The 25,684-nt window shown below is 46.1% G+C and overlaps 1 protein-coding gene across 1 annotated transcript; it reads right to left on the minus strand.

Moving 5' to 3' along the window:
* Positions 1–445: 445 nt before the first annotated feature.
* On the minus strand, positions 446–23,088 carry ZKSCAN1 (zinc finger with KRAB and SCAN domains 1). The gene is made up of 6 exons (XM_050784014.1): positions 22,962–23,088; positions 14,383–14,896; positions 14,010–14,163; positions 7,918–8,009; positions 7,495–7,621; positions 446–3,894 (listed from the first exon to the last, which is right to left on the minus strand). The coding sequence occupies exons 2-6, from the start codon at positions 14,806–14,808 to the stop codon at positions 3,002–3,004; spliced, it is 1,692 nt and encodes a 563-aa protein (XP_050639971.1). The 5' UTR covers positions 14,809–14,896; positions 22,962–23,088; the 3' UTR covers positions 446–3,001.
* Positions 23,089–25,684: the final 2,596 nt, after the last annotated feature.

Below are 25,684 nucleotides of genomic sequence, written 5' to 3' on the forward strand. Positions count from 1 at the left end.
AATTAGATGTTGCAAGCGTTTTTGACCATGACCCAATTACACTTTGCACTGAGCATCTGATAAACGAATGCACTGCAAGTGGTTTTAATCAACAGTTGTAGCCTGTTTTCCTCAGAAAACACATCTTCAAATAGCTGCTTCAAGGAGAGCATGTGCTGAAGATCCAAAGCAACCCTAGTGGCAGCTATCCAACAAAGTCAGGAAGATGTCCCCATGAAACGGAATTAAATGTGAGGGCACAGGTCACATTTAACCTTCATTTAAAAACAAAACTCAAAAATGATGGCTGAATTATATCAGCATGTAGTTGTGGCTGAAGGAAAAAAAAAAAAAAAAAAAAAAAGGCCAATGTAAACATGACCAAGTCCTTTCTCTCTTAAAAAATAAGTGCTTGGGTCATTGCCCAGAGTTCCACACCTCACTTCCAGTTTCTTTCCTTTTTTTCTGAGACGGAGTTTTGCTCGTCACCCAAGCTGCAATGCAGTGGCGAAATCTTGGCTCACTGCAACCTCTGCCTCCTGGGTTCAAGTGATTCTCCCGCCTCAGCCTCCCAAGTAGCTGGGATTACAGACACGCGCCACCACGCCCGGCTAATTTTTGTATTTTTAGTAGAGACGGGCTTTCACCACGTTGGCCAGGCTGGTCTCAAAACTCCTGACCTCAGGTGATCCGCCCGCCTCAGCCTCCCAAAGTGCTGGGATTACAGGCGTGAGCCACCACGCCTGGCCTCAGTTGCTTTCTAGAGGGCAAAAGTCCTTGCTCAAAAGCACCAGCAGTTTTCTACATAACCACTGCTGTGGCTTATTCTTTGAAGAAAATCCTTAGGATATTTTCTGCCTCCATTTTACTATAAAAAGTTACTTAGATATACTTTTCTGGAGTAACAGGTTTTTCTTCCATTGCATGGGTAGAAATATCCTGGTGACTGGTTGACTTGCAACAACGTTTTCCCAAGTAATGCTGACGAAACTGCCTAGAAGCTATGGGGAAGTTGTGGTTGGTTTAAGTCATAAAGCCAAGGAGAGGCCAAAGAATGACCACTGTGCAGAGTTTTAGCTCCCACTTCGTTGGTTCCATATAAAACCATTTGGTCTCACGGACTTTAGCTGCTGATCAGTGAATGATTGATGAGTAATAGTTTTAGTATAAATTTTTCAAGGGAAAGTCTCAAACTATAAATGGTGTTCTCTTGTTATGGGAAGGTCACACTGATAGTCTGGAGGTTCTCAGTCTACGTTTCTGTTTCCGCAGGGCTGTCCTAGCCTTGGGTAGGACCCTTGTCCTACTCGAGTGGCGATGACTACCTACACAGCTCACAATCTCCTGTGTGTGAAACAGTCTCCTGCCATCAGCTTCTAGGTAGCCAGTTGCACCCTGCGCACAGACGATGGGACCAGTGAAAGTCTCATAACCTCACCTCAGTCTTTAGTGACAAGAAACAGAAAAGTCACTGTGCACTATGACGGTGACACAACCAGCCACATCTCAGTACACTGCTGAGTTTCTCAGAGCAACAATGTACATTTAGTAATTGCCAGTAAACAACTAATGCTTCTGCAAAGTTACTGGAAAAGCGTGGGAAAAAACACTCCCTACCATGTTCCTTTTTCTGAAAAGCAACAAAAATCACATCTTCTGAACTCCAGTATCTAAGTTACAAATGATTCAGAAAATCCCCAAGTCATCATCCTGTTCAGCGGCTAACTGAAAAGAATTCTAAGAGCTTTGCCACAGAAAGATGTAAAAAAAAAAAAAAAGGCCTTCATCAGTGTTCATATTTTTCTTCAAGATGACGATGAGAAAGTCATTTCTGACATTCCATGGTATTTACTCACTGATCTGTTTAGAAAGTCTATGCAGGCGGCTGACTAGTGCCTTTCGTTTATATTCGTTTATATTTGGAACAAAAATAGCATCAGACCCTAGAGGTTTAGCATGCCTTGTGGCTATGAAGGTCCTCTTTAGAAGCTGGGCCAGGCTACCATATTTCAGGAACTCATGATTCACAGACCTTTATCACAGACCTTTATCACAGATGTAGAGGTCCTGTAGAAGTCAGTCTGAATGAGTGCCTCTTAGGTGTTCAGCACTCACTATGTCCAGCACTGTGCTGGCAGGGATAGAAATATCCCTTGACAACTTAATCTTTTTTGGGGGTGGGGGGGGTGGTTAAAAACTTCATACATGAAACAATGAAGGATTAAAAGGCAGTATACAATCAAGTGCTAACTTGTGGAGAAACGCATTTAGGAGTGCGACAGTGCTTTAGGGATTTCAAGAAGGGAGAGGTGTATTTTGAGTTGTTGCCATTTCAGTCGAACTGATCTCAGGGATGAGGATAGAACCATCTACATTTGTTGCAGTCCTTTGGAACTGTAGACTGGTGCACATACCCTCTCTTTCGGGAAGAGATAGAAATCTTTGGTTTGATACTGATTAGCACAGTCCTAGATTTCTACAGCTTTGGTAGGCTACCAGTGATCATATATATAACATATTGTATATATAACTAGCTTGAGCAGCATGTCCCAATGTTGTTTTTGTTTTCACTGTCCTTCTTTTTTGAGGAATAAGCAGGATGTTGGCCAAAGTAGAGCTTGTTTGCAGCAAGTAGCATCCTAACCTCCGTATCACGTTCGTGGAGCCAATCTTCATCTTTGAACTATTATGTTGTGGTTGCCGAGAGTCCAAGAGTGCCTTAAAGGTATCCTCATTACTGAAAAGCTGGACATTTCACTCTGCGTGTGCTTTTATCTTGTGTGGAAATCTCACATGGATTATCCGTAAGATAAGCTTCTCCCTGCAGGGGCTGTGTGGAGGGATTATATGCCAAACTACTACATAAAGGCAGAACACTGCTGCTGTGACTCGAAGGATCCTTAAGTGTGATTTTTCTTTTTTAATCCGTGGAGGCTGTATTTCTTTTTCCCTCCAAGGGCACACATCTCTGAAATAATTTTAGAAACAAAAGGGGGAAATGGCTCGATGGCAAATTCTTCCTTTACACACAACTTTTCAGGAATGCGCCAAATGCATCAAGGGAGGCTGGGCTGTACTCAGAGGCTCGCTCTCTGGCATGGATTCTGTGATGCAGAGTGAGGGTGGAGCTGCGGGTGAAGGCCTTGCCACACTTAGTGCACTTGTAGGGCTTTTCTCGAGTGTGAATTCTCCGATGCAAAATCAGGTACGAGTTTCGGTTGAAAGCTTTTCCACATTCACTACATTCATAGGGTTTCTCCCCCGTGTGGATTCTCTGATGCTTGGTGAGGTCTGAGCTCTGGCTGAAGGCCTTCCCGCACTCATTACATTCATAAGGTTTCTCTCCAGAGTGGATGCGCTGATGGAGGATGAGATTGGAACTATGGCTGAAGGCCTTGCCACACTCATTACATTCATGAGGTTTCTCTCCTGTGTGGATCCTCTGATGCAGGACAAGGTTGGAGTTAAGACTGAAGGCTTTCCCACACTCACTACATTCATAGGGCTTTTCTCCAGTGTGGATGATTTTATGGCGGATAAGGCTTGAACTTCGCGTGAAGCATTTACCACATTCATCGCATCTGTGAGACTTTGTTCCTGTGGGAACTTCTTCAGGGGTGGTGAAGTTGGAGCTCAGACTGAAGCTTCTTCCCAATCCTTTCCCCTTCTCCCTTGGACCTCTCTCTCCTGGGGTGGTTTTTTTGTCCTTTCCTGTAGCTGGCCCTGAATCTCTCTTCTCTTTCCCGGTTTTCTCCTCCGGGATTTTCTGCTGTCTTTCTCCTGTTTTGCCCTCCTGGTCACGTTTCTCTCCAAACTCTTTCTGGAATCTTCCTGCTGTCTCCCCACGTGATGCCAAATCTTCTGTGGTTTCAGCCTTTGAGGTTGACTCCTCGTTCTCATTCCTGTTTTCACCACCTGACACAATACATAGAAAATTCAAATCGCACCTTTTTCTTTTCAATATACAGGTGGATCAAGTGACAGTTTCCCTGGAAGCTTCTACACGGCTGCAAAATGACTTTGCAATATTTTTATTTTTACTTCTTTTGAGACAGAGTCTCGCTCTGTCACCCAGGCTGGAGAGCAGTGGCGCAATCTTGGTTCACTGCAACCTCTGCCTCCCAGGTTCAAGCGATTCTCCTGCCTCAGCCTCCCAAGCAGCTGGGACTGCAGGTGCATGCTACCACGCCCAGGTAACTTTTGTATTTTTTTAGTAGACACGGGGTTTCACCATGTTGGCCAGGCTGCTCTCAAACTGCTGACCTCAGGTGATCCGCCTGCTTTGGCTTCCCAAAGTGATGGGATTACAGGTGTGAGCCACTGCACCCGGCCTGACTTCACAATATTAATTGGAGTAGGCCGGGCGCGGTGGCTCACGCCTGTAATCCCAGCACTTTGGGAGGCCGAGGTGGGCGGATCACAAGGTCAGGAGATCGAGACCACGGTGAAACCCCGTCTCTACTAAAAATACAAAAAATTAGCCGGGCGCGGTGGCAGGCGCCTGTAGTCTCAGCTACTCAGGAGGCTGAGGCAGGAGAATGGCGTAAACCCAGGAGGCGGAGCTTGCAGTGAGCCGAGATCGCGCCACTGCACTCCAGCCTGGGCGACAGAGCGAGACTCCGTCTCAAAAAACAAAAACAAAAACAAAACAGAAAAAAAAAATATATTAATTGGAGTAAAATAGGAGAAAAACAAGGGGAAAAACTGGGACAACGGGAAGATCTGTTGTCCTAATTTTGGAACAACAAAAATCTGGAAAATGAGAGCGCAGGTAAAGAGTGGAGAGTAAGGGGAAATGACAACAGAGGGAACATGGGGAGAGGACGGGAAGAAACAGACACAAGGGGAATGAGTAGAGGGAAGAGAACAAGTCATGGCAGGAGGGAAGGGATGAGAAGCAGGAGCCTTCAGAGGTCACAGGTCTACCACTGGATCACCTGATAATTAACTGGAAGGTTTATGTATACATTTAAAACATCATGTTCCATTTCTAACAAGTATTCGTAAGTTCAAAAAAAGAACAGGTCTTTCATAGAAAATGATTAGTGGTATTAGCAGAAAGGAATACAGTTTAAAAAGGAAAAGTAAATATTTCTCCAGTTCTGTGAGTTTTCTATCAACAAGCTGATGATTAACAGGCAAACAAGAAACTTTGTTTTGTTTTGTTTTTTTTTTTTGAGACGGAGTCTCGCTCTGTCGCCCAGGCTGGAGTGCAGTGGCCAGATCTCAGCTCACTGCAAGCTCCGCCTCCCAGGTTTACGCCATTCTCCTGCCTCAGCCTCCCGAGTAGCTGGGACTACAGGCACCCGCCACCACGCCTGGCTAGTTTTTTTGTATTTTTTTTTAATAGAGACGGGGTTTCACCGTGTTAGCCAGGATGGTCTCGATCTCCTGACCTCGTGATCCGCCCGTCTCGGCCTCCCAAAGTGCTGGGATTACAGGCTTGAGCCACCGTGCCCGGTCAAGAAACTTTGTTTTGTTTTTGTTTTTCAGACAGGGTCTTGTTCTGTCACCCAGGCTGGAGTACAGTGGCATGAGCACAGCTCACTGCAGCCTCAATCTCCTGGGCTCAAGTGATCCTCCTGCCTCAGCCTCCCAAGCAGCTGGCACTACAGGCCTGCACCACCCTGCCTGGCTAAGTTTTAAAATTTTTTGTAGAGACAGTGGTCTAGCTATATTGCCCATGCTGGTCCTGAACTCCCGGCTTCAAGCGATCCTCCTGCCACAGCCTCCTCAAGTATTGGGATTACAGGTGTGAGCCGGTGTGCCTGGCCAAGGAACTTGTTTTGAACCTGGCAGGCTACAGGAACCGTCAGACACATGGAATAGTTTCTCTCCACCAGGGAGAGGAGCACAGAGCTGACAGTGCTCAAGTAACAGAGGAGTAGGTGAAAAAGGTGGTTACAACATTAGTATAAATAATTAAACCCTTCACTGACTGACACAGAATAACTAAGAATGAAAAAGAAACAGAAAACAATGCTGGAGACCAGGTGCAGTGGTTCGATCCTGTTAAATCCCAGAACTCCGGGAAGCGGAGACAGGTGGATCGCTTTATCCCAAGGGTTTCAGACCAGCCTAGGCAACATGGCGAAACCTCTTCTCTACAAAAAAGGCAAGAATTAGCTGGGCATGGTGATGCATGCCTGTAGTCCCAGCTACTTGGGAAGCTGAGGTGGGAGGATTGCTTGAGCCTGGGAGGTCAAGGCTGCAGCAAGCTGTGATCGCAGCACTGCATGCCAGCCTGGGAAACAGCAAGACCCTGTCTCAAAAAAAAAAAAAAAAAAAAAAAAAAAATTCATCCAGCACAAAGAGCAAGTACCAAGAGAAATTATAAGCCCCATGTATGCCTGATCAAAAATAGAACTTGATGTTTCATTAGTAACATCCTTCATGTTCACGCTGTATTCACTCCCTTTGCCCTCTCCAGGTAGAAGCTTGCTGCGGACCTCCCTATTACTGTACTCACGTGAGGGCTTCCTTGCAGCACTGTCCTGAGGGGTTAAGATCCAGCAGAGACAAATGGAAATGTCTACCAACAGTGTCACCTTGTCTTATCTGGCTGATGCCCCTTGAACTTCCTTGTTCTTACTACACATCCAGGACCCAGAGCTCTTCATAGAAAATCACCATTAAGTTTGGAAGCTGGGAATCCTCATCACAAGGACAGTCCAGGTGCAAGTTCGTGGAATTATACAAAGCAGTGTATTGGAATCACACTAATCACACAGAATGGAAGAAGACAGAAAGCCAACAGAAGGATGTTTGGTAGTTTCGGGAATGTAGTACCAGGACAATGGGTTGGGATTAGACGGATGATCAGTTCGCCTGGTCATCTCTGCTAGGAAAGAGATATTCCCCCGACAGAGGCACCTAAACCGTAATCCATGGCAACGGAGCAGAACTGCCTTCCAGGCAACTGAGTGGCTGAAGAGGTGAGGACTTGGAATGCAATTATTTCTGATTCTAAAGAGCGAAAACTACCTAGCGATAAAAAACCCACCTGGAATCAGGGTCACAGTACCATGCTTTTGGAGTTAAATGAACACAAACATTCTCACTCTCCATCTGGTCTAAAAAAGGGGGTAGGGGCCGGGCACGGTGGCTCAAGCCTGTAATCCCAGCACTTTGGGAGGCCGAGACGGGTGGGTCACGAGGTCAGGAGATCGAGAGCATCCTGGCTAACAAGGTGAAACCCCGTCTCTACTAAAAATACAAAAAACTAGCCGGGTGAGGTGGCGGGTGCCTGTAGTCCCAGCTACTCGGGAGGCTGAGGCAGGAGAATGGCGTAAACCCGGGAGGTGGAGCTTGCAGTGAGTTGAGATCCGGCCACTGCACTCCAGCCTGGGCGGCAGAGTGAGACTCCATCTCAAAAAAAAAAAAAAAAAAAAAAAAGTGGGGGGGTAGGTAGTCTCTAACTCCTCACCAACACCCAGTTGAACACATCAGAGATTCCACAGCTAACACACAAAGACAAAACCATCTTACCAGACAGTAAGCCTGCATCCGTCTTACCCTGGGGAAATGTGCTCCCATAATTCTCCTGCCTGTGGTCCCTGCTGAGATTCCTCCGAGCCAGATTCTGACATCCCCATTCCTCCAGAATGAGGGACACAGCCATGTCCTCAATCTTCACCATTGCCTGAAATAACAGGAGACAAACAGTCATTTCCCCCCAAACTCAGGGACAATCCCATTGCTCAAACCTGGAGTCAGGAACAGAGGTGGCTGCAAAGCTACAGGATGCTGGGAAGAAAAGGGTGGCCAGAACCTGGGGGTGGGGGGAAGTTTGTGGTAGAAAGATGCTAAAAGGAGGGGACAGGGTTGGGGCTTCTTTGAGAGCAGGGGCATCCAGAGTGGCCTGTGGAGACCACAAAGAGAGCTCAGGAACAGAGGCAGATGCTGGGGACTCAGGAGAGCAGAGGGGCCACAGCTCACCTGGGAATCCGCTGTGAATAGTGCAGATGCCATCCCTTGGTCTCTGGGACTACCCTCATGAGGGGGAGCAGGAACATGGGCAGCAGGAAGAGCTGGGGGAGGAGAAAGGGGCTGTGAGTAAATCAGCTCTGCTCTGAGCCTTGCTCAAGGAAGGGCTCGGGGCACATTCCTTCCTGCACCAGCCACTGTTCAATGTTTAGGTCCCAAACAGAGAATTCCAGACAACACAAATGAGAGAACACAGGGCCTCAGTTTTCCCAAGACCTCTACTCCTGACCAGGAGTCATAAAAGGGTCCTAATCACCTGGTCCAACCCTTTTATTTTAAAGAAGGGGAAACTGAGTCTTTGAGAGTGCAAATGACTTCCCTAATGTCACATTCCCAGTGGCAGAGCCAGGATGGGAACCCAGGTTCCTATTCTCAGCTATGAAAGTGGGTACCTTCAGCCCATGACTCAAGTCTGGCTCCTAATTTCCTCCAGTCCAAGGAACGATACCAGGATATGAGAATCCCATTTATGTCTACACTTGTAGAAAACACAACACAGCTTTAAAATCTTCAGTGGCTGCTGAGGCGGGAGGATCGCTTGAGTCCAAGGGGTCGAGGCTGCAGTGAGCTATGATCACGCACTCCAGCCTGGATGACAGAGTGAGACCCCGTCTCAATGACTCAATGAAAACCCCCCGCCAAAAAAAAACACTTTAGTAGCAATATCCAGAAAGGGAGGGAAGTAAGGAGGTCTCCTTAGCTCTAGGTTTCTTTTTTTTTTGAGACAGACTTTTGTCCTTGTTGCCCAGGCTGGAGTGCAATTATGCGATCTCAGCTCACCGCAACCTTCGGCTCCCGGGTTCAAGAGATTCTCCTGCCTCAGCCTCCAGAGTAGCAGGGACTACAGGCGCGCCACCATGCCTGGCTAATTTTGTATTTTTAGTAGGGGCGGGGTTCCTCCATGTTGGTCAGGCTGGTCTCAAACTCCTGACCTTAGGTGATCTGCCCGCCTCGGCCTCCCAAAGTGCTGGGATTACAAGTGTTAGCCACTGCGTCCGGCCACCTCTGGCTAAGTTTTTGCCACTTTTTGTCCCTCTACTTTTCTCCCTCACTTGGCCACAATAAATACTGTTTTTTTTGTTTGTTTGTTTTGTTTTTTGATAAGATGGATGCATGGTTCAAATGCTGAGAGACAAAAGTTTAACACTATCATATGATCACAATAACTGTGATGCATAAGAATTAGGAAAATTTTAAATTGTACAATTTAACCCCCTCCCCACCTCTTGCCAAGTACTATTAGATTTGGAAATGTTACTGGTAGACAGATGATGTTAGTGAGATACAAGTATATTTGAGAAATGAATTTGAAACGGAATGACCAAACTTTGTACCTATTTCAAACCATACAATAATAAAATGGGCTGTCACCCAGGTTGGAATGCAGTGCTCAAACATGTCTCACTGCAGCCTTGACCTCCTGGGCTCAAGTGATCCTCCCACCTTGGTTTCCCAAAATGCTGGGATTACAGATGTAAGCCATCGCACCCAACCAAGTACGGTTTTTTTTTTTTTTGAGACGGAGTTTCATTCTATCACCCAGGCTGGCATGCAGTGGTGTGATCTTGGCTCACTGCAACCTCCACCTCCTGGGTTCAAGCGATTCTCCTGCCTCAGCCTCCCGAGTAGCTGGGACTACAGGCACCTGCCACCATGCTCAGATAATTTTTGTATTTTTAGTAGAGATGGGGTTTCACCATGTTGGCCAGGATGGTCTCCATCTCTTGACCTTATGATCTGCCCGCCTCAGCCTCCCAAAGTGCTGGGACTACAGGCATGAGTCACTGTGCCTGGTCCCAAGTACTTAATTTTTTTTTTTTTTTTTGAGACGGAGTCTCGCTCTGTAGCCCAGGCTGGAGTGCAGTGGCCGGATCTCAGCTCACTGCAAGCTCTGCCTCCCGGGTTTACGCCATTCTCCGGCCTCAGCCTCCCGAGTAGCTGGGACTACAGGCACCCGCCACCTCGCCCGGCAATTTTTTTTTTGTATTTCTTAGTAGAGACGGGGTTTCACCGTGTTAGCCAGGATGGTCTCGATCTCCTGACCTCGTGATCCGCCCTTCTCGGCCTCCCAAAGTGCTGGGATTACAGGCTTGAGCCACCGCGCCCGGCCCCAAGTACTTAATTTTTTAACCTTCTGAGAGTTAGGAAACACTCTGAAAAACAAGACAAAGAGGAAATTGAGAATAAATGTGCATGTCTCAGTTCATTTAAGAACTATTTACTAAAGAGTAACTGTGTGTGCCAGGGTCTTTGAAATTGTTACTCTGGCAACCTAAACTCTATAATCAAGTGCTTAAGACCATGAATATCCTCTCCAGTTTCCTGAGGTCACCCCCCTGTGACTTCTGCTTGTGGAGTGTGGAGAAAACTTATAAGGACATCAACAGTGGTGGAGTTAAACATCATGGTGCGTGTTTTTTTGTTTTGTTTTGTTTTTGAGACGGAGTCTCACTCTGTCGCCCAGGCTGGAGTGCAGTGATGCAATCTCAGCTCACTGCAAGCTCCGCCTCCCGGGTTCAAGCGTTCTTGTGCCTCAGCCTCTTGAATAGCTGTGATTATAGGTGTATGCCACCAAAACCAGCTAATTTTTGTATTTTTAGTAGAGACAGAGTTTCGCCATGTTAGCCACGCTAGTCTCGAACTCCTAAACTCAAGTGATTCGCCTACCTTGGCCTCCCAAAGTGCTGGGATTACAGGCATGAGCCACTGCGCCTGGCCTTTCTTTTTTTTCTTTTTTGAGACGGACTTTTGCTCTGTTGCCCAGATTGGAGTGTGTATGAATTTTTAACAAAAAAGTTTAAAAAGTATAAAATAAAATTTTTTTAACTAGAAAAACCCTTATAGGAGAATAAAAAAATGTTTTTGTACAGCTGTGCAACATGTTTGTGTTTTGAGTTATGTGTTATTACAACAGTCAAAAAGTTAAAAAAAACCCAAAAAGTTCATAAAGTAAAAAAAGTTACAGTAAGCTAATTTTTATTTATTTATTTATTTATTTATTTTTCTGAGACAGAGTGTCACTCTGTCACCCAGGCTGCAGTGCAGTGGTGCAATCTCGGCTCACCGCAACCTCTGCCTACCACGTTCAAGTGATTCTTGTGCCTCAGTCTCCTGAGTAACTGGAATTACAGGCGTGCACCACCATGCCTGGCTAATTTTTTGTATTTTGTAGAGATGGAGTTTCACTATGTTGGCCAGACCAGTCTCAGACTCCTGGTCTCAAGTGATCCGTCCGCCTTGGCCTCCCAAAGTGCTGGGATTAAGCCATGAGCCACCATACCTGGCTGATTTTCATATTTTTAGAAATTGAAGAAACAAAAATTTTTGAGATAAATTCAGTGTAGCCTAAGTGTACAGTGTTTCTAGAGTCTACGGTAGTGTAATGTCCTAGGCTTTCACATTCACTCACCACTCACTGACTCATCCAGAGCAACTTCCGGTCCTGCAAGCTCTGTTCATGGATAAGTGTTCCATACAGGTGTGTGTATATATATATATATATTTTTTTTGAGACTAGTTTCGCTCTTGTTGCTCAGGCTAGAGTTCCATGGCGTGATGATGGCGTGATCTCAGCTCACTGCAACCTCTGCTGCCTGGGTTCAAGTGATTCTCCTGCCTCAGCCTCCCAAGTAGCTGGGATTACAGGCATGTGCCATCATGCCTGGCTAATTTTGTATTTTTAGTAAAGACGGGGTTTCTCCATGTTGGTCAGGCTGGTCTCGAACTCTTGACCTCAGGTGATCCACCTGCCTTGGCCACCCAAAGCGCTGGGATTATAGGTGTGAGCCACTGTGCTCAGCCAATTTTTGTATTTTCAGTAGAGACTGGGTTTTACCCTGTTGGCCAGGCTGGTCACAAACTCCTAACCTCAAGTGATCCACCCACCTCGGCCTCCCAAAGTGCTGGGATTACAAGCGTAAGCCACCGTGCCAGGACTAAAAATCTTTTATACTCGGTTTTTACTTTTTCTATGTTTAGATACACAAATACTTACCACTGTGTTAAATTCCCTACAGTGTTTAGTACAGTAACATACTGTACAGGTCTGTAGCCTAGGTGTGCAGTAGGCTAGACCATCCAGGTTTGTGTAAGTATACTTTATGATGTTCGCATAACAAAATCACTTCACATTGCACTTACCATAACATATCCCTGCCATTAAGTGATAAATGACTGTACTTTTAGCATTTCCTTGTTTTTACAGACATTCTATGCACACACTTTGATTTTAAAATTGGATAAAGATATTACATTTTTCCATCAAAGGGAAAAAACATGACTTTTTATTTATAAGACTGTGGGCCGGGCGCAGTGGCTCAAGCCTGTAATCCCAGCACTTTGGGAGGCCGAGGCAGGCGGATCACGAGGTCAGGAGATCGAGACCATCCTGGCTAACACAGTGAAACCCCGTCTCTACGAAAAAATACAAAAAGCTAGCCGGGCGAGGTGGTGGGCGCCTATAGTCCCAGCTACTCGGGAGGCTGAGGCAGGAGAATGGCGTAAACCCGGGAGGCGGAGCTTGTAGTGAGCTGAGATGGCACCACTGCACTCCAGCCCGGGCGACAGAGCGAGACTCCGTCTCAAAAAAAAAAAAAAAAAAAGACTGTGAAATGATCTTTTTTCGTGTTCCTCAACTCCCCTCAAAAGTTTTTTCATTCTTTCCCATTGTTTGAAATTTCTGAAAATAACCTAGAAAAGACTGATGCTATAGTTTTTTTTTTTTTTTTTTTTTGAGACAGAATCTCACTCTGTCACCCAGGCTGGAGTGCAGTGATTATTTTTATATATTTTAAATAAAATAGATCTTTAAACAAGATTTCTGATCCTTTTGAAGATAATTTATGACATACTAGAGTGCTTTAAAACCTAGGCTGGAAATAATAACATCTGTTCCCAAAACTTTCCTATTAAAAATGTGCTGGACACCTGGAATGCTGATAATTCAATAAATAATGCCTACTAGGTTCATTATGCATAGTTCATTTGCCTTCGTAGTAACTTAACTCCTGAGATTGGTCTGTAAGTTGCATTTTCCCCAATATTTGGGAATAATGACAACAATATAAAATAACTAACAACAAAAAACAAGCATGCAGCTTTTTTTCATTTTTTAAAAATTTTTAATTAATTAATTAATTTATTTATTTATAAGACAGAGTCTCACTCTATCACCCAGGCTAGAGCTCAGTGGTGGGTTCTCGGTTCACTGCAACCTCTACCTCCCGGGTTCAAGTGATTCTCCTGCCTTAGCCTCCGAGTAGCTGGGATTACAGGCATGCACCAACATGCCTGGCTAATTTTCATATTTTTAGTAGAGACAGGGTTTCACCATGTTGGTCAGGCTGGTCTCAAACTCTTAACCTCAAGTGATCTGCCCGCCTCAGCCTCCCAAAGTGCTGGGATTACAGGTGTGAGCTACCATGCCCAGGCTAATTCTTTTCTGTAAGTAGCTTTTGAGACAGGGTCCTTGCTCTGTTGCCCAGGTTGGAGTACAGTGGCGTGATTACAGCTCACTGCAGCCTCAACCTCCTGGGCTCAAGCAATCCTCCCACCTCAGCCTCCTGAGTAGCTGGAATCACAGGTGTGTGTCACCATACCCGGCTAATTTTTCTATTTTTTTTTTTTTTGAGAGACGGAGTCTCACTCTGTCACCCAGGCTGGAGTGCAGTGGTGCGATCTCGCCTCATTGCAAGTTCCACCTCCAGATTCACGCCATTCTCCTGCCTCAGCCTCCTGAGGATTACAGGCGTCCGCCACCACGCCCGGCTAATTTTTTGTATTTTTAGTAGAGATGGGGTTTCCCCATGTTGGCCAGGATGGTCTTGATCTCCTGACCTTGTGATCCGCCTACCTTGGCCTCTCAAAGTGCTGAGACTACAGGCGTGAGCCACCGCACCTGGCCAATTTTTCTACTTTTTGTAGAGATAGGGTCTCGCTATGTTGCCCAGGCCTAATGTGCTTCTTCATCACAGGCACTCAGCAGCACAAAGAAGACTCTCGTCCTGAATCATTTCCCTTCCCCCAAAAGAAACCTTGCTTCTTACCTCGTGACTGTAAGAGGCGGGGTTTCCGAGATGAATGTTTGAAGTGGGACTGGGTGGCCTCGTGATGAAGGTCAAAGCTCGAGGACTCCTGAACTGGATCCAGAGGCACCATCCCCCTTGCGAGCATCTCAGGTCCATGAACTTGACCTGGGACCTGAAGACAGACAGGTTGGGCTTGTGGGTAAATCACTCTGTAAATGGGAACTACAATATTTAAAAACAGACCATGAGTATGCCAGTGGATGCAGGGAGAAAGACAGAACATTTTTTTAGACAGAGTGACTACCTAATGACCTAAAGACTGCCAATATTTTTGGCTCTACTTTCAACGTCTGTGCCCTGCTCACACATAACAGGTTTCACCTCTTTTTACCTGTTGTCCTGATAAATCAAGCTCTAAGTCTTCTAGAAGGGTCACAGCCTCCTCTCCACTATCGGGGCGGTATTCCTGCAGCCAGACCTGGAGCTCCTTGGGCAGGATGGAAAGAAACTGCTCCAGCACCAGCAGCTCCAGGATCTGCTCCTTGGTATTGATTTCTGGCCGCAGCCACTGATGACAAAGTTCCTTCAGTCGACTGAGAGCCTCTCGGGGTCCAAAAGTGTTCTGGTAACAGAAGCGCCTGAAGCGTTGACGGAATATCTCCGGGTCTGGAGGAGGCGTGTCCTGTAGGCTAGAATCCTGCCCCCACACGTGGTCTTCCTCATCTTCCTCTTCCACCTTCACTATTACGATACCATCCTTCTCCTGTGCAGCCTGTGGGGATAGACCCGTGGCTTCCCGTGATTCAGCAGTCATCATTCAGGCTCCAGGAACTGACTTGATCCAAACAGGGTCTTTGCTCACCTTTATGTCCTGGGAGGTTTTATGATGTGTTTCTGTACTATTCCTGAAGTATAAAAAAAAAAAGTCATTAGTACCTTTGTAGTACCTTTATAAAAAGTGATCTGTGCTGCTAACACTTCATAGGAGGCAACACATTGAAGCACTATTAGAACACTCCTGAGGCCAGGGGTGGTGGCTCACGCCTGTAATCCCAGCACTCTGGGAGGCCGAGGCAGGCGGATCACCTGAAGTCAGGAGTTCGAGACCAGCCTGGCCAACATGGTGAAACTCCATCTCTACTAAAAATACAAAACTTAGCCGGGTGTGGTGGCGGGTGCCTGTAATCCCAGCTACTCAGGAAGCTGAGGCAGGAGAATTGCTTGAACCCAGGAGGCAGAGGTTGTAGTGAGCCGAGATTATGCCACTGTATTCCCTGCCTGGGACACAAGAAGTTAAACTCTGTCAAAAAAAAAAAAAAAAAAAAAAAAAATCCTAAAAAATAGAGGAAAACACTACAGTCTCCACTGTCACTTCATATATCAAGATTTGCAAACAGAAACCTCAAACGGGCCAACTCCACCCTCAGGGTGTTTGCCTGGAGTCAGAGTGATTTACCTGCAGGTGGACAGCAGGTTACGAAACAGAGCATTGACAGTGCCCAGCCCAGAGAGCTGAATGTTAACAGAGTGGCAGGTGCCAGGCTTAAAGCAGTACATGCACCATCTTCTTTTGTCCCCACAACAGCCCTAGCAGGTCGGCCAAACTGTTAAGTGCCGTTTTACAGATGACATAACTGGGGTTAGGTTTGCTCAGTGGCAGGTGGCTGCCTACTGGAGTCAATATTCAACCAAATTTGAAGCCCTGGGACCTACTTTTGTACCATCCAGCTACTTTTACTATTTTTATGGGTGCCTTGGGCAGTCTAAATTGTGGTTTCCAAAATACAAGATGATCTGCAAGGGATACAGAAAGAAAATAATCAGAATGTCTGTATCTTAAAAGTGAGAGAAATTAAGCCATATTTAACATACAAATTGACACTAATACTCTTACTTAGTCTGTGCTGACCTGTCACAGGTGTTGTTCATTTTAGACACTGGGATGTAGCCCGGTTTATCTGAGACCAGTTATGTGAAATAATGGATTTCTAAATCTAGCTTTGGCCGGGCGCGGTGGCTCACGCCTGTTAATCCCAGCACTTTGGGAGCCCAAGGTGGGTGGATCACAAGGTCAGGAGATTGAGACCATCCTGGTGAACATGGTGAAACCCTGTCTCCACTAAAAATACAAAAATTAGCTGGGCGTGGTGGCACACACCTGTAGTCCCAGCTACTTGGGAGGCTGAGGAAGGATAATCACTTGAACCCCGGAGGCTGAGGTTGCAGTGAGCCAAGATCGTGCCACTGCACTCCGTCCTGGCCACAGAGCGAGACTCTGTCTCAAAACAAGAAAAAAGAAAAAAAAATCCACCTTTAACTAATCTTACTCTCACAAAAGAGACAAGCAGCTTTAAAGATTCTTGTGGCCAGATGTGGTGGCTCATGCCTATAATTCCAGCCCTTTGGGAGGATGAGGCAGGAGGATGCTTGAGGCCAGGAGTTTGAGACCAGCCTGGGCAACATAGCAAGACCCTGTCTCTGTGAAAAAGAAAAAAAATTAGCTGGGCATGGGGACCGTGTCTGCAGTCACAGCTACTCAGGAGGCTAAGATGGGAGGATTGCATGAGACCAGAAGTTTGAGGTTGCAGTCAGCTAAGATGACGCCACTGCATTCCAGCCTGGGTGACAGAGCAAGGCCCTATTAGGAAAAGAAAAAAAAAAAAAGATTCTTGTAGAGAAACCGCAATTGCAGGACATACTAGTAATATAAACAGACGTGAACAACAAGAAAATGGCACAGATGAAGCTTCTATCTAGAGCAACGTTTTGGGCCACATTAGGAGGTAAAAACCAATGTCAATCTAAATCAAAGAAAAAGTCACCAATGAGTGAGAAAGTAGCTTCTTTAAAAAAAAGTGTGAAGAAAGAGCAATTACAAGAACAGCTGTATGAAATGGTTCCATTGTTATGTAATTTAACTGCCAAAAGTGATATCAAGTATCCAGGAAAAACCCATCTATGTTCACATTTTAGGAACTTGGGACTGGGTGAAGTGGCTCATGCCTATAATCCCAGCACTTTGGGAGGCTGAGGCAGGGGAGCGGGGGTCACCTGCGGTCAGGAGTTCAAGACCAGCCTGGCCATCATCGTGAAACCTCGTCTCTACTAAAAATACAAAAAATTAACTGGGCATGGTGGCAGGTGCCTGTAACCCCAGCTATTTGAGAGGCTGAGGCAGGAGAATCACTTGAACCCAGGAGGTCGAGGTTGCAGTAAGCTGAGATTGCGCCACTGCACTCCAGCCTGGGCAACATAGTGAGACTAGGAAATATTTTCTAACCTGTTTAAAAATCTTTCAAATGAAGAATTTCAGGTGGGTCTTAAGCCTATTTGTTAAAAATATAAAATGCTACCGCCTGATTAGTTTGTAAGAATATACTCTTTGAATTTCAACAGGAAAAATTTAGCATGGTTGATGGGTTAGATCAATCACAAGTTACTAAGCAGAACTGACACTGATTCTTCCATCTGAAGCTACAAATCTTTCTGAATTTATCTTTTTCACCTCTACAGCCATCAAAACTAAGCATCAAATTGAAGTTTCAGAAACAGACAATTCGACTGCTTTATCATGATGAGTTAAACCAAGAGTTTTAAACTAGCAAAAGTATTTTTAGTTATATGGCTCTCACTAACCATATTCTTAATTTTGGTGAAAAGGGGATTGTGTACATATAACAGCACAAAAATAATCTTTTTTTTTTTTTTTTTTTTTTTTTTTTTTTTTTTAATGGAGTCTTGCTTTATCGCCCAGGCTGGAGTGCAATGGCATGATTTCAGCTCACTGCAACCTCCACCTCTTGGGTTCAAGTGATTCTCCTGCCTCAGCCTCCCGAGTAGCTGGGATTACATGCACTAACCACCATGCCCGGCTAATTTTTGTACTTTTAGTAGAGACAGGGTTTCATCATGTTGGCCAGGCTGGTCTCAAATTCCTGGCCTCAAGTGATCCACCTGCCTCGGCCTCCCAAAGTGCTGGGATTACAGGCCATACTTATTTTTTTTATCTAGTTCCATGAAGTCTAGCTTCCTTTCTTTGGCTCCCTGCCTTCATTTTCTCCCTTCTCTACCACGATCCACCTCTCAGATTATTCTTTCTAAAACTCTATGGCCTTGTAGTCAATATTCTCCAGTGCCCGGTCCCAACTTCCCCTCAAGCTTCTTTTCCCATCAATCCCCCCATAAACCTTCACTATGCAACAAAAGCACTCTCATCAGTATTTCCTATATATGCCTTGTATTTTGACTGCCATCCTTTCCTCACATCACACTCCACACCTGGGACTTCCCACCTAGTCCTCTCTGCCTTTTCAAATCCTATTTATCCTTTAAAGCTAAGCTAAAACACCACTTGCCTCTCCTCGCTGTTCAAGAACCCTCTCATAAGTATAACAGTAAGAGCCAACGTTTCCTGAGTGCTTTCTAGGTACCGGGTATTTAAGCATTTTCACTTGACCACATAACAATCTTAGGAGGTAGCTACACTTATCTCACTATGTAAAGAACTGAGAGGCTCAACGCAGTGGCTCATGCCTGTCATCCCAGCACTTTGGGAGGCCAAGGCAGGTAGATAACCTGAGGTCAGGAGTTCACGACCAGCCTGGATAACATAAAGAAACCCTGTCTTTACCAAAAATACAAAAATTAGCCAGGTGTGGTGGTGCACGCCTGTAGTCCCAGCTACTTGGGAGGCTGAGGCAGGAGAGTCGCTTGAATCTGGGAGGCGGAGGCTGCACTGAGTCGAGATTGCACCATTGCACTCCAGCCTGGTCAACAGAGCGAGACTCCATCTCAAAAAAAAAAAAATAATAAAAATAAATGAGGTATACTGCCATTAAATAACCTACCCAAGGTCACCCAGCAAGTACATGGTAGAGGCAGAATTTGAAATAAAAGTGACTCCCCAATTTAAACTCTTTAACCATGATACAAAATTTATCTTGTACCTAACACGGGGGGTATACAGATCCTAAAATGAAGGCCTATGAAGCTGACAATGAAGAATCAATCAGGGCCAGGTGCGGTGGCTCACGCCTGTAATCCCAGCACTTTGGGAGGCCCAGGAGAGTGGATCACCTGGGCTCAGGAGCTTGAGGCCAGCCTGGCCAACATGGAGAAACCCCGTTTCTACTAAAAATAGAAAAAATAGCTGGGTGTGTGGCACATGCCTGTTAAGCTCAGCTACTCGGGAGGCTGAGGCAGGAGAATCACTTGAACCTGGGAGATGGAGGCTGCAGTGAACCGAGATCGTGCCACTGCACTCCAGCCTGGGTGACAGAGCGAGACTCTTTCTTGAAGAAAAAAAATAAAAAATCACTCAGGAAAGGGGCTCATCTACCACCCAGTTTTCACTGGAGGGTCACTATGTGACTGAAGCCCTTCCTGGGAAAGGGAGGAGACACAGCAGTAGATTCAAGTGGGGACTGTCTACAACATAACCAGGTGGGATCTTCAAACATGGTAACTGAGCAGAACTAGTGTGACAGCGAGTCCAGCCACCAGAAATCCCTACTTCTGTGCAAGTTTTATCCTGCCTCAGCTATTGAGCAGAACATTTCTTGGGTCAGTGGGAATCAACAGGACACAACTCTAAGGAGGATATGAGTCCGGGGGAAATAGACACGGATATTGGCACATTCCCTCTGCCCCCAACTGGGATAGGTCGTCCTCCTCACCCTCAGTATCTCTCTGCTCCTACTCTGGGGTCCAGGGAAGACCCATCACAGCAGTGGAAAGGCTGGGTTTTATCTTAGGTTTGCCAGATGATCTGAGCACAGAGTCTTCTCTACTGTCTCTAAAATGCCCTAATACTCTTCACCAAACATTTGCTAGGTAATTTCTCACGGTGTTTCTTTCTAATTTTTCTTGCCTTCTTCCTCAACTAGATTATCAAGAGCATGCCTCTTTGTACTTCTTAGACCACTTCGCATGATTCCTTGCAAGCCTGTTTTAAAAATACCCTTGACTGAATTGACAATGTTATTATTTTTTTTTTTTTGAGATGGAGTCTTGCTCTGTTACTCAGGCTGGAGTGCAGTGGCCTGATCTCGGCTCACTGTAAGCTCCACCTTCCAGGTTCATGCCATTCTCCTGCCTCAGCCTCCTGAGTAGCTGGGACTACAGGCGCCCGCCACCATGCCCAGCTAATTTTTTTTGTATTTTTAGTAGAGACGAGGTTTCACCGTGTTAGCCAGGATGGTCTCGATCTTCTGACCTCGTGCCTCCCAAAGTGCTGGGATTACAGGCGTGAGCCACTGCGCCCGGTCATTTTTTTTTTTTTTGTATTTTTAGTAGGGATGGGGTTTCACCATATTAGCCAGGATGGTCTCGATCTCCTGACCTCATGATCCGCCCGCCTCAGTCTCCCAAAGTGCTGTGATTACAGGCTTGAGCCACCGTGCCTGGCCCAATGTTACTATTTTTTAAAACCCCGTTCATTCTACATTCAATGTTGCCCTCAAATTTGTTCCATGGGCTAGCTGGATGAGTTTCAGGTTAGCATTAAAGCTGCTCCACCCCTTACTAGTTGATGACCTTAGGCAAGTCAACAAGTTAACCTCTCTATGTGTCAGTTTCCTCATCTGTATAATGGGAGTAAAAATCAGCATTTGTCCCATAGAGTTGCTGTGAGGATTAAATGAGGTAATAGATATAAAGCACTTAAAATAGTGCCTGGCATTTACTAGGCACTACAGAAATGTCTTAATTTTTTTCAATAAGCTTAAAAGATGTAACTGTACCTTCCAATTTTCAGCCTACACATTCCAATTTTCAGATTAAGCAACGGGACAACTCCGGTAATAGTGAAAGCTGCACAGGCGTCAATAACTGAATTCTAGTCTCCCACAATAAGTGGCACATCCCTGAGTGAGGTATTTAACTTCTCTGGCATTTTGTATCCTTATCAGTCAAATGGGGGTAGTGTGGGGGTTCCAGATAGTAGGAAACTACCTCTGGGTCAATATGGGCTGAAAACCATACTGACATACCATCCACTTTAAATAAAATTACCCCCAGCAGCTAAGGATACCCCAGTTCTCACCTAGGATAAACAGAAATGATTTTCTTAAACAAGGGCTTGAAGTTACAAGCTCAAAGGCTGTTTTCTAAACAGCCCAGTATTTTTCCAGGGCATAGTGTTGAAAGTGTAAATAAAGGCTGGGCACACGGTGGGTCACGCCTGTAATCCCGGCACTTTGGGAAGCCGAGGTGGGCAGATTGCCTGAGATCAGGAGTTCGAGACCAGCCTGGCCAACATGGCAAAACTCTCTCTCTACTAAAAACACAAAAATCAGCCAGGCCTTGTGGCACATGCCTGTAGTCCCAGCTATTCGGGAGGCTGAGGCAGGAGGATCGCTTGAATTCGGGAGGCAGAGGTTGCAGTGAGCCGAGATTGCACCACTGCACTCTAGCCCGGGCGACAGAGCAAGACTCTGTCTCAAAAAAAAAAAAAAAAAAAAAAAAAAAAAAAAAAAAAAAAGTTTAAATAAATTGCCCTTTGCCCTTTACACTCATTTTTTTTAAAGAGCTATCAAATGTTTTAATATGAAAAAGTTACCTTAAAATACATGTAGTTATTCAAAGAATATTGATACTCCCACAGAATGAAAATGTTAGATTTAATACGTTATTTATCTGTATTTTAAATGCTTTTAAATCGAGAATGAGCAAAAGACTAAGTAGCTAGCTTCCCCGTTAGTATTTTAAGAGTGGTGAAAACTGCCTGAAATAAACAAGAATATTATATGGTAATTTAGAGAAGATACAAACCTGGATACACATTCTGGGGCAAATCACCATGGTTACCTATGTAACACAGCGATTTCCCCACATTTGTTCAGCATATATACTAACAGTGCTTTGTTGATGTGGTTACAATGAATTCTCCACAATTCAATTCAACAAGTATTTATTGACCGCCTCCAATCCGCCTAGCACTGGCCCGTACAATAAATGCTTTCTTTGGTCGCAGGCCATGGAACAGCCACTCTCTATAATGAAAGTATCTTATTGTGTACCGGGGGCACTGCAGGAAAGGGAGGGGAGGGACGGAGGAGTGTCAAGCTAAACAGTAGTTAATTTTTCAATTACATTGACCAAATCATTTCGAAGTCGGAAGGGCCTTTTGAGAAAATCCAGTTAGTTTTATTGATGGCGAAATTAAGACTTAGTGTGTCTCGTCTTATCCAAGGTCACTCAGCTAATCAGTCTCCTAGTGACACAGTGCAATTTCCACAAATTCCCTCCACTTCTCATCCCACTCCATGTCAAACAGAGCAACTATCCAGAATTGAAAAATCCACCCAACGTCCCGGACAGATCTTTTCCAAAGCCTTCAAAGCATTCCATCAAGCTGAAAGAGTGGGGTGTATATAATCTCTACTAGATCCCAATCACTTCTTTATCCACTATGACTAGGCTTCAAATACTGTTTAATCACCGCTCAGTGATGAGGGCAGGAGGAGGAAAGGCAGGTCTGGAAACGTATGCGGCACCTCAAAATGTGTCCATCTCTCATCCTTCCGCTCATTTCACCTCAAGGTCCCGAAGGAACCAGGTGGGAAAAAAACACCTCACCGGAATCAAAACAAATGGCGACGAAAGGAAAGCAGAAAAATCAAGACCGGGGTCGGTTCGCTCGCGACCCCCTTTGCAGAAATGCCAAAGGGCGATGACGACACTGCGGGAGAGGGTCCCGCAGACGGCTTCTCCCCACGTCTCCGGGCACCCTCGGCCACTGAAACCCTCGCCCCCTCCCAGCCTGGTCCCGGAGGTGGGGTGGGGACGTCTCCCAAGGACAGCGATGCTTCCTACGGCCGGGCCCGGCCAGGAGGCAGGGGCATGGACTCTCTTCTCACAACACCGGGGCCGCCTGGAGGGGGTCCCAGGGCCGCAGCTGCGGAGCCCACCCTCGCGCACACACCCTTGCGGCCCCGCCCGCCCACCCCAGAGGCCGGCCCCAAGTCTCACCGTGAGCCCCGGGAGCGGCCTGGGGGCGCTGGGCGAGAAAGGGGAGCTGACTCTGGGGCTCAGGCCGGCCGAAGGGCACCGCACTCGGATTTAGGCCCTCCCGACGCCTCGACACAGACACAATGAGTCACAAAGGCCGGAAGTGTGTCAGCACCTCGTCTTCCGGGACCGCGCCGCGCTTCCGGGTCCTCTCTAGGAGCGCGGGAGGACTTTGCATCTCGGTTTCCGAATCGCTGGACCAGGCGCTTGCCCTTGAGTTTTCAAGCCTCCAGCTTGGAGGGTCTGGTCCTTGTTCGCCCCCAGTTAATGCGGGGACCAACGGGAGCGGGTGGTGGGGGGTTTGAGGCTTTCCCTGACTCAAACTCAAACAGACTCCCCAGCTCAGACACGAGTCCATGTGAAAGTTCGATTTCACCTGTCTTTTTCATCTCAGGCAGTCCTTGTAGTAATTATAGTTATTATCAAGCAATAATAGTACCTGGTAATTGAACGTCTGTGGCAGAGGAAATGAAACAAGGGTGTAGACAGAGGAAGATCAAAGTGAAGCCAAGGGTGGCTGGTTTCCCAAAGCTGCCATGGCTACCATTCTCTCAGGGCCCTGGAGCTGTATGGAGTGGTAGTTTCAAATACTTGGTCTGTGGACAAGGGATGTCTTTCCACAAGCAAGCATAGTTATAAGGTTCTGTGCTTTGTTCATGTGGCATATGCTATTATAGCTGTTTAAAAGCAGTTTTCGAAGTATCAACAGACACTTTTACCTTCAAAGTGCTTTCACAACCTACCACAATTACAGCCTTGCAGGGTAAGGCACGCGTAAGAGGGGGCCACCTTGTGCAAGGGTGGGGGGGCTACAGGCTTTAATGGTTGTGACTTCCACTACGTTCCGAGACAAGTTCATGGGAGAAACTGAACTCAGTAGCTTGGTTGCATGACTCTTACTGCTTGGAGAGATTTACTTTTATTTTTTAGATGGAGTCTCGCTCTGTGAGCCAGGCTGGAGTGCAGTGGTAAGATCTTGGCTCACTGCAACCTCCACCTCCCAGGTTCAAGCGATTCTCCTGCCTCAGCCTCCTGAGTAGCTGGGACTACAGGCTCACACCACCATGCCCGGCTAATTTTTGTATTTTTAGTAGAGAACAGGGTTCTACCATATTTGCCAGGATGGTCTTGATCTCCTGACCTCGTGATCCACCCACCTCAGCCTCCCAAAATGCTGGGATTACAGGTGTGAGCCACCGTGCCCGGCCAGATTTACCTTTTAAAAAATGTTTGAAAACTAAAAAGCAATGACAGGGCCAGACATGATGACTCAAGCCTGTAATCTTAGCACTTGGGGATGCTGGGACGGGAGGATTCTTGAGCCCAAGAGTTGGAGACCAGCCTAAGCAACGTAATGAGACCGTCTCTACAAAAAATACTAAAATTAGCTGGGTGCATGATGGCATGTGCCAGTGGTCCCAGCTGCTTGGTAGGCTGAGGTAGAAGGATGGATTGAGCCCAGGAAGTTGAGGCTGCAGTGAGCTATGATTGTGCCGTTGCACCCCAGTCTGGGCCACAGAGCGAGATGCCATCTCAAAAAAGAAAAAAAGGGCCGGGCACGGTGGCTCATGACTGTAATCCCAGCAGTTTATGAGACCAAGGTGGGTGGATCATAAAGTCAAGAGATTGAGATCATCCTGGCCAATATGGTGAAACCCTGTCTCTACTAAACATACCAAAATTAGCTGGGCATGGTGGCACACGTCTATAGTCCCAGCTACTTGTGAGGCTGAGGTAGGAAAATCACTTGAACCCCAGAGGCGGAGGTTGCAGTGAGCCGAGATCGCGCCACTGCTCTCCAGCCTAGGGACAGAGCTAGACTCCGTATCCAAAAAAAAAAAAAAAAGCAACGACAGTATCATTAAAGGAAATTTGCAAAATGGAGAAAAATAATTACCTGTAATCCCTCTACCCTAACACAACCCCCATGGCTTTAGTTTACCTTTTTCCTGTTTTCATATACAAATAAATATTTATTGATATTATTTTAAACACTGTTCAAAGCCATAGTTGTAGTTGTATTGAAGAGGAGGTTGGTATCTTGGAAGTATCTGCTACATTCATATTATGTGAACAGTGTTTTTTAAGGAAGAGAAAATATATTTACTATTCATTAAGTGGAAATAGATCATCATCAAGGTCTTCATCCTCACCATCTTCACATTGAGTAAGCTGAGGAGGAAGAGGAAGGGTTGTTCGTGCTGTCTCAGGGGTGGCAGAGGCGGCAAGTGATCCGCCAGCCTCAGCCTCCCAAAGTGCTAAGATTACAGGTGTAAGCCACTGCACCTGGCCTCTTTTCTTTCTTTTTTTTTTTTTTTGAGAGAGAGTTTCCCTCAGTTGCCATGTTGGAGTGCAATGGCGTGATCTCGGCTCACTGCAACTTCCATTTTCTGGGCTTAAGCGATTCTCATGCCTCAGCCTCCCAAGTAGCTGGGATTACAGGTGTGCACTCACCATGCCTGGCTAATTTTTGTATTTTTAGTAGAGATGGGGTTTTATCATGTTGGCCGCGCTGGTCTCGAACTCTTGGCCTCAAGTGATCCGCCTACCTTGGCCTTTCAAAGTGCTGGGATTACAGGTGTGAGCCTCCGCACCTGGCCTCAACATCTTTGATTACTTCCTAAGGATGGATTCCAAGAAATGAGGTTATTGGTCCCACAGATAGTCAGAGGGAATGTAGGCAA

The sequence above is a fragment of the Macaca thibetana genome, chromosome 3 (assembly GCF_024542745.1).
Source record: "Macaca thibetana thibetana isolate TM-01 chromosome 3, ASM2454274v1, whole genome shotgun sequence".
In the NCBI taxonomy this organism is placed as follows: domain Eukaryota; kingdom Metazoa; phylum Chordata; class Mammalia; order Primates; family Cercopithecidae; genus Macaca; species Macaca thibetana.